The sequence below is a fragment of the Buceros rhinoceros genome, unplaced genomic scaffold (genome assembly GCF_000710305.1).
Source record: "Buceros rhinoceros silvestris isolate BGI_N320 unplaced genomic scaffold, ASM71030v1 scaffold16488, whole genome shotgun sequence".
Taxonomy (NCBI): domain Eukaryota; kingdom Metazoa; phylum Chordata; class Aves; order Bucerotiformes; family Bucerotidae; genus Buceros; species Buceros rhinoceros.
In genome coordinates, this window is record NW_010428752.1 from 4,785 (window position 1) to 13,821 (window position 9,037).

Below are 9,037 nucleotides of genomic sequence, written 5' to 3' on the forward strand. Positions count from 1 at the left end.
GATAGTAAGAGCGGTACAAGGCTGGAAAGTGGGGCCAGCGCACCAAGGAGGCGCCTTAGTGTCCTGTTTCTTAGTGTCCTCTTTTGTGTCTTTCACAGTCTGTTCCTGACTTACCCTGGTTTGGTTCGTGGCCTAGGAGAAGCGGGGAGGGCAGGAAGGAGAGAAATTGCCTCAGGTCTTGAGTGGCCTTTGAGTTAGCAGGGGGAGTGTCCCATTACCAGAGCTGGTCACAGCACTCCAGGTGAGGTCTCACCACAGCAGAGGGGCAGGATCACCTCCCTTGACCTGCTGGCCAAGCTTGGTGCAGGATACAGTTGGATTTCTGAGCTGTGAGTGCACATTCTTGGCTCACGTCTAGCTTTTCATCCACCAGTACCCCCAAGTCCTTCTCCACAGGGCTGCTCTCAATCCCTTCGTTCCCAGCCTGTGTTTCTGCTCGGGACTGCTTTGACCCAGGTGCAGGACCTTGTACTTGGCCTTGTTGAACTTCATAAGGTTCACACCTCATGAGGTTCATGAGGGCACCTCTCTCTAGCTTGTCCAAGTCCCCCAGAATGGCATCCTGTCCCTCCAGCATGTCAACTGCACCACTCGGCTTGGTGTCATCGGCAGACTTATTGAGGGAGCACTCAATCCTGCTGTCCATGTTGCCAACAAAGACATTAAACAGCGCCAGTCCCAACGCCAACCCCTGAGAAACACCAGTTGTCACTGGTTTCTGCTTGGACATCAGGCCGTTGACCGCAGCATGAAGTGCGACCATCCAGCCAATTCCTTATCTACTGAGTGGTCCATCCTTCAAATATAAGTCTCCAATTTAGAGCAAAGGTGTTTCCATGTTTACAGCTGAGATTGTCACGCTGAGTCTTGGCTCACGTTTCAGGAGCGCTTGGAGGCCCCTGGCTAGGGAATGCTGCGTTTACTGCACAGTCCTGTGAACTGCACCTATGTGTCAGGGCAGAATGGCATCCAGCAACCCTGATCACACAGCTGTGCCTCAGCCCAAAATGCTGCAGTTTTTGACTCGGAGGTCTGCAGCTAGGAGGAGTGGGTAACTTGCCCTGCTGCCTCTGAGAGTGCAGTACGTACTGTGTTGTACCTGCTGCATCCTTCAGTGACAAATCCCCTTTTTTCCTTAAAAGGAGGAGATTGCTCACACGACATGATGCAATATTGCAACATACAAAACCCAGACAGAGGCAGCCTAAAATTCATTCCTCTTGGGAACCTTTCTTCTGAGTTGCATTTTGTCAGGAACCCTGGAGACACTGAGGAACTAGGCACTGTCCGCTCTGTCTCCGGGCTCTGAGTTTTCGGTTTGTCTTTAAAGCATCCACTGCCCTGGTGCCTGGCTCAGCTGTTACAGCTCTGCATCAACACTTAGTTTTGTTCATATACTTTTGTGGGTGTCGCCTCTGTGGTGCAGGCAGGCTTGGTGGGGACATGTCCTCTCCCACCTGGGGATTTGGGACCCTGCCGAGGTAGAAGTTGACCTTCCTTATCCTGGTGACAGGTCCTTGGTGGATCACCTGGGGAATGACACCCTTCTTCTGGTGGCTGGGGACCATGGCATGACAGACACCGGAGACCATGGTGGTGACAGTGAGAAGGAAGTGAACGCAGCACTGTTTGTGTACAGCAAAACACCCCTCTTTGGCACTGGCCCTCCAGAGGTGAGAAGATGATCGTGAGCCTGAGGTGGCATCTGGGGTGAAAACTGTATCCTGAGTTAGAGAGTAATGGTTTGATTGGGATCATTCAGATTGAGAGGAGTGGGGACTCTGTCACCTTTCCTGACAGAACAGTGGAAAGGCTGGCACAGGGTGCAGGGGAGTGAAATGTTTAGGACTCCTGTTAAGGGCCCTCCAGCTGTAAGGGTGTTGGAGTGGAGCCAGGTGAGCTGTTAGACAGCCAGGGCCATACCCAAGGACCTACAGCATCCTACAGCAGGCATCTTCCTTGCTGTGGAGCTGTGCCTCTGCCCTCCCCTGCATTTTCCCCACTCCTGGCTTCCCCAGGTTACCCTCTGAACAGGAACATCTTCCCAGTTGTCCTCTATAGCCTACATGAGAAGCCTCCTTGCTGTGTTCTTCCTCAATTTCCAATTCCTCCCCTATCTCTCCAGGAGCCTGAGGCCATTGCCCAGGTGAACCTTGTACCCACGGTGGCCCTGCTGCTGGGAGTGCCCATCCCCTTCAGTAACATCGGGGAGGTGATGGCTGAGCTGTTCGTTGGGGATGGAGACACTGTCTCTGCAGCCTTGCAGCAGCTCTCGGTTTATCACGTCAACGCCAAGCAGGTATGGCCTGTGCTAGGACCCCCGTTGAACCATCAAGCAGAAGCAATGGCTTTTTAAGCACAAACCTCTCCTGTTTGGTGGAGGTGGGGCAGTGACATGGTGTTCTTCATGGGGAGTTTATTTTGAAGAGTTGCCTCCTTGCAGTGTTTGCTCTGGTAAACAGGTGGCACCATTTTCCCAAAGATAAATGAGAGATAACAGTTCAGCGCTTGGTGGTGAGTGCGGTGGGGTGGAAAACACTGGCTGGGAAAGAGGCATTTGCTTCAGGATGGGGATTGGTCAGAGGTGGATTCAGTAATTGGGAATCCTCAAGGCTGAAAACAACTAGGGTAAATTCTCACTAATGGAGGTTCAAGAGTACAGATTAATGTTCTGATACAGCTTCAGGTTTGGAGGAGAAACTATTTGAGCTGAAAAGCTGTTCTAGATCAAATGGCAGAAGGAAAACAGTAACAAAGGACTGAGGAAAAGAAACATCATCTAACAGGTGACAGTAAAATGGGATAGAGAAGGAACAGTTCACACCAAGCATTACAAAATGCAGAACTGCAAGAGCTGAATGACTGTATCTGACTGAGAGTGACTGTACCAGGTATAAAAGAAGCCCAAGCAATGGAGTAGGCCACGTGCCAGGGCAAGCCACAGCCTCTACAGAGGATGTGAGGGCTGTCAGCTGTGGCTCTGGGCATGCTACAGAACCAGATTTGCCTCACATATTGCAAGGCACGTGTCTCAGCTAAGTGCTGGTCTGCTTTTGAGGATTGACAGGATTGATAGGAGCACAGGAATGATTCCTCCAGCCCCCAGCTAGCTCCTCTCTGCCAGCTGGGCACCACTGGTGCGAGTCACTGAGGAGCTGGAGAGGATACAATTGCTGGTGGGAAGACAGAAATGTTCAGCCTCTCTGCTGTGTATTTATAGAGCAGCAGGGTGCTTTGTCATTTAAAGATGATAGTGTACATTACTGTCCATTAGTTACCAAGGATATCAATCATCATCTGTTAGGAATTAGCATTATCCACTCCTGTCTGTTCAAATATTTGCACTTATTTGTCTGAGGAAGTTTCTGGCTCGATCGTGTTGCTGTTGAAGAAGGTTTTGCATACCAGGGAGGTTGTGCAGGCCTGCGAGAGAGCTGGTGCATGTGTTTGCCATTCATGGGCAGGAGCAGAGTGGTTCTGCCTGTGCTCTGAGTCGACTGGAAGGCATGTGAAGATACTGGTGTTTCAGGGCTTCAGCAGATCTGTGCTGCTGAGCAGCTGGGTGTTTGTATGGATGCCCTGCCATGGTAATGCCCTTGTAAGACCTATTTTATGACTTTGAGATCATAGCTGCCTGTGTTCCTGTTCTCTTGAAGCAGGAGCAGAATGAGCTCTCCTTTGTGTATGGAACAGTGTGTTAATGTCTCTGTGTTGAAGAAGAGGGAGCAATTTAACTTGATTCACTACAAGCTCTTTAATTTGATGTCTGTCCTCAGGCAAACAATGTAAAAGTCGACATTGGGTGCAGATTAATAGCTAGAAATGACTTGAACTTCTGGGGCACGTTTCCCTTATTGTTACTGAGGTCATTATATAAAAGTACCTAGTGATGCACAGTGTTACCAGCTGAGACGAGTGTGTGTGGCTGTTGGGATGGATATGTCACTGGAATGGGATGTCACTTGGGCAGAAGTATTGTGTTCCCAGCCACTCAGATTCTGGATTTGGGTGATCAGCTCTGGGTGATGCAGCTGGGCACAGGTCTGTCCTGGCAGGGGTTGGCAGATTGGGGCTGTTTCCATTCTAAGGGGGCTGTGTGAAGCCGTGAATCCTGTTCCCAGTGGTCCCAGTGTGGCTGTCTGATCCTATGTCCCCTCTCCCACAGGTGGACCGCTTCCTGCACTCCTACTCACAGGTGGCTCAGGACCTGCCAGCAGAGCAGCTCCAGCGCCTGCAGGAGCTCTTCTCCAGTGCTGTGGATGAGCACGCTCGGCTCTTGTCCCAGGTGCAGCAGGCGACGCTGGTGCCTCCAGAGCTGGAGACCAGGCTGGGAAGCCTCGTTGGTCGCTTCCAGCTCTACCTGCAGGAGGCACGGGCTGTGTGCACCCAGTCCTGGGCCCGTTTCCATCCCCTGCGTATGGTGGCGGGCTGCACCCTTATTGCCACTTCCTGCTTGCTCTGCTACATGGCTTCAGAGCTGGCCGCAGCATCAGACTCCTTCTATCGCAGCTGCCTCCTGTGCCCGCTGCTCTGGGGCCTCATGGTGGCTGTTCTGCTTGGGCTAGCCCATGTGTTCATCCAGGAGGGGCTAGATCTCCTCTTGGGGGCATCGTGGGCAGCCGCTGCTTCTCAGCTGGGATTTCTCTGGCACTGGTGGGGCCGTCATCCCAAGCGAGCTCGTTTAGTGGGCAGTCAGCCACTCCTGGCCAGCGTTGGCCTAAGGCAGAGGCTGCATGCGTGGCTGGGGCTGGCCTTCCCCATGGGCATTCTGCTCTTCCGCTGTGGAGCTATGTTCTCCGATAGCTTTGTGGTGGCCGAAGCCCGGGTGGCTCCATTACTGCTGGCCTCGCTGGTGATGTTGCTAGGAGGGAAACTCCACTGGGATGGTCACCTCACTGTGCCAGAAGGCCCCAAGCAGCAGCACCTTGGCTTTTCTTCCTACCGGAGAGAGATCTGGTACCTGCTGTGCCTCGTGGCCACACTCCTGCTGGCCTCGCTGGTGATGTTGCTAGTAGGGAAACTCCACTGGGATGGTCACCTCACTGTGCCAGAAGGCCCCAAGCAGCAGCAACTTGGCTTTTCTTCCTACCGGAGAGAGATCTGGTACCTGCTGTGCCTCGTGGCCACACTCCTGGTCTGTGTGCGCCTCTCCGGTTTCTTCCACCAGTGCCGCGAAGAAATTCCTCAGTGCCGGCCCTCTCTTTTCCTCTCCCCCCTTGCCAGCCTGAGAAACACACAGGCTAAGAACCTCTTCTACCTCCTGTGCGTGGCCTTGCTGGCTGGACTGGTCTATGCAGTGCGGAGCTGGCTGCGACACTACGGCAACCTGAACAGTTCGGACCCCCTTGTGCTCTTTGTGCGCTGGGGTTTCCCACTGGTGGTCCTCTGCATTGCCTGCTACTGGGCCGTTGCCTCCAGCGCTGACGACTCCCTCGGCAAGCTGCAGGAGCTGGTGCAGGTGGCAATCATTGCCTTTCCATGGGCCGTCTACGGACTGGCGTCCGTGGGGCTGCTGCTCCTGCTGTGCAATCCCATGACGGTGTTCGCAAAGGACACGCGGGAGTCGGCAGGATCCATCGTCACTCCCTACCTGGGGGTTCCCGGCTCTGAAGTTGACTTCCTCCACGTCATCCCTCAGATCTACAAGAGGATGCAGGAGTCTCAGAAGAGCCGCCTGGAGCAGGGGAGCTGCAAGGCCGCTGTCGCAGCATATGGGCTGGGCAGTGTGTACTCGGCAGCCCTGATCATAACACTCACCCTGCTGGGCTTCCTCTTGATGCTTCTGCACAGCGAGCGGCTGAGTCTCGCCTTCCTGCTCCTCTTCCTGGAGGCCTTTGTGCTGCTGCACATCCACACCCATGCCAGAGGGCTTGCTGGAGACGCTGGTGAGTCAGGGCTCAGCAGAGCATCCTTTGGATGTGTGACCTGGGCCTTATCTGCAGCCACCCTGTCTTCTTTCCAGTGGGAGAGTGTCTGCTCTTGGGCAGTGGCAGTGCACTGATCCTCAGGGGATCCTCCCAGCTCTTTTAGAGCTGCTTAAATCCTCTAGTAGAAGAGAGGTGGTGCAGCAAGGACATAACGTGGGAAGAGGAGGAGTCCCTTGTGTCAGGGAAGGAGGCTTTTCCCCAGTGTGTGAGCAGCACTGAACCACTGCTGCTCACAAACTCCGGTAGCAAGGTGGGCAGCAGAGGGAATGCCTGGCCCCTTGTTGTATCCATGGTGGGAGCCTGGCTGGTTTCTGTCTCTCAGAAGACAAGAGTGTGGAAAGGAGCCTAGAATCAAAGTCAATATGCTTTTTTTGGTTTTGTGGATTTGTCTTGTTCCTTAACACTGAGATCTATCTCTCTCTCTCTTATATTTTCATCTCTCAGAGCCTTTTTCGGTGCCCTGGTATGCAGTCATCTCCTGGCTTCTTGCTGCTTCCCAGTTCTTCTATTCCACAGGCCACCAGCCCATCTTCCCGGCCATCCACTGGAACGCAGCCTTTGTGGGCTTCCACCTAGACCACAGCACGAATGTTCTGCCTGCTGTCCTGGTGGGCGCCAACACCTTTGCCTCCCATATCCTCTTTGCAGGTAAATCACTTTTTTCCTGGGCTGCTGAGCCTGAGCAAATATGACTCACTGCTTTGCCTTGTCTGGAGACCTGCAGGCTGAGCACGAGATGATGAAGGGTCCAGCACCAGCTTAGCAGCAGCATCCTCACTGTCCCTTCTGGGGCTGCAGAGCTGCCTGTGGCCTGCAGCCTCCATGCAGTTGTGCCTGACCAGCAAGCTGGAGCTGGGATATATGCTTCCTGCACATCCAGGGCATGATGGCAGAGCCTAGACTGCTCCTCACCTCCTGGGCTCCAGTAACTTCATGTGCCTTTGTCCTTGAGGTAGTCGGCTGCCCTCTGCTCCTGCTATGGCCCTTTGTGTGTGAGATGCCCAGCTCGCAAAGGAAGAAGCCCAAGAAGGAGCCCCGGGAAGAACTACAGGAGGTAGAGGAGCACATGATGGAGATGAGGCTGCGGGAGTCCCCAGAAAAGTTCTCCACCGCTCTGCTGCAGCTGGGACTGAAGTACCTCTTTGTCCTTGGGACCCAGGTAGGATCAGAGGTGGCATGGCTGTGGGGAAAGCTAAGAGGAGGCTGGTGTGCTGTGAGAATCGCGGGGCTCTCTGATGAGAGGAAGGGATCAGCCAGGGCACAGACAGGCCCAGGGGCAGTATGTCTAGTTGCAGGTGGAAGAGCAGCTGCACAGGTCGTCTCCTCAGCCACGCCATTTGCTCTGTGCTTTGGGAAGCTCAGTAGCTGCCGTACAGATCTGCTTTTAATGCCTGTCTGCCCAGAGCAGCAATGTCTGCTCAGAAACCGCAGGGTTGTCATCCTGCTCCCCTTCTACCCGGCCACACCTGTCTGTTTTGCACCAGCTCTGGTTTTGTCTGATCCTGTGCTGTGGTGATATAGGACGCTAAACACCAGAAATTCAATCCTGTGAGAGAACCTAATAGCTTCCTGGGGTTTAGCCCTTCAAATCATCCTCCTGTGTGGTCAGACCAGAGACAGTGCAAGGGAGGGCGACAGGCGCTGCAGCAGGAGAGCAAGAGTGCCCCTCTCTGTGAAGTACTCACTTGGGTTAGCCACAGTACGAGCCCTCCTCTGTGCAGTCCCAGCCTGACGCCGGGAGGGCCTACGTGTACCTTAAGCTGCTTGTGTTTTCTGACTTGAGGACATGATGGAAGGCAAGCCCCTCTGGGATGCATATTTCTGGTTTGTGCTGTACCAGTCTCTCAGGTGTGCACAGTTTAACACCACCTTCAGATGTGAACTTAGTGCCCAGGAGGTCTCTCCAGAGTCACTTGTAACTCGTTTTTCCTGATCTCCCCCACAGCTTCTGGCCTGTGTTTGTGCAGCTATGATCCTCAGGAGGCACCTCATGGTCTGGAAGGTCTTTGCCCCAAAGTAAGTCTCAGGAATTGCTCTGATGCTGGATTAGGGCTCATATCTCTGACATCTTGACTAGAGTTCGTGGACAGTAATGTTGGAAGAGACCTTGTGATCGACATTGTGGCTTCTTACCATCACAGGCTGTCCTTAACTAGTTCCTGCTTCAAGTTCAAAGGCTGGACTTGAGTTAGAGCCTAGAAAATTCTCCTTGTCTTGATCTGCCTGGAAGCTAAGAGTAATATGGGCACAGAATCAAACCAGACCAGAAATCATAAATCCAGAAATGATAAACAAGCAAACGGTTGGGCTAGTGGGAGTGTGGGGTGGCCTGAGCCTCTGAGGGATTCAAAATCCTACCTGGCTGTTGTTCTGAACAGCCTCTAAACCAGAGGTGTGCTTGGCTTCCAGGTTGCAGGGAGAAGCTGCTGGGGAGTGAATGTAGTTCAGGTTTAAGGATCTGGGGTGCTAGCAGCCTCTCACTGTCAGGAAAACCAGCCTGCAAGGACTGAGAGTAGCAGCCTGTCTTCGCAGACATGGTGGCTGTGATAGCCTTACTGCGTCTGTTGTCCCTTCAGGTTCCTCTTCGAGTCGCTGGGCTTCGTGGTGAGCAGCATCTGCCTGCTGCTGGGGATCTCCCTGGTGATGCGTGTGGACGGTGCCGTCAGCACCTGGTTCAGCCAGCTTCAGCTCAGGTAGCATTAGAGACATGGGGAGCCGGACCTGCTTGTCGGCCGAGGCTGTGGTTGTCTCCTTGCCTCCCTCAGGCTGGGAGGGATACACGAGCCACCAGCAACAAGTGCCTACTGACAGCAGTGAGGGATTATCCCCAGCTCCCTGCCTCAGCCCTGCACAAAAGGACCAGAGCCAACGGTTTCCCGCTCACCGTGGTGGTGTTTCTCAGCAGCGGAGGTCAGAGGTCTCACTGGGTGTTTGTTGGCAGCAGGAGGACTCTGCTGCAGGAGCCCAAGAAGAAGGAGTCCTGAAGCACTCTTCTGGAGAAACACCTACCAGGAGTCTTGCTGCTACTTTCCTGACAACTGTCCACACCGTGCAGCTGGTCAGCTTCACCGGCCAGCAAGGTGTCACCTTGCCTGTGCAGAGACAGTGAC

General features: G+C 53.8%; 1 protein-coding gene across 1 annotated transcript in view; it reads left to right on the top strand.

Annotated features, from left to right (window-relative positions):
• PIGO (phosphatidylinositol glycan anchor biosynthesis, class O) overlaps nucleotides 1–8,624 on the top strand; it is a gene marked incomplete at its 5' end in the record, with an annotated part of 13,400 nt that extends 4,776 nt beyond the window's left edge. Inside the window, 8 exons of the mRNA XM_010142394.1 lie at nucleotides 1,514–1,673; nucleotides 2,126–2,299; nucleotides 4,166–4,833; nucleotides 4,981–5,885; nucleotides 6,372–6,575; nucleotides 6,884–7,086; nucleotides 7,873–7,943; nucleotides 8,504–8,624. Coding sequence (XP_010140696.1) covers nucleotides 1,514–1,673; nucleotides 2,126–2,299; nucleotides 4,166–4,833; nucleotides 4,981–5,885; nucleotides 6,372–6,575; nucleotides 6,884–7,086; nucleotides 7,873–7,943; nucleotides 8,504–8,624 — 2,506 coding nt within the window. The remainder of the gene's footprint in view (nucleotides 1–1,513; nucleotides 1,674–2,125; nucleotides 2,300–4,165; nucleotides 4,834–4,980; nucleotides 5,886–6,371; nucleotides 6,576–6,883; nucleotides 7,087–7,872; nucleotides 7,944–8,503) is intronic.
• Nucleotides 8,625–9,037: the final 413 nt, after the last annotated feature.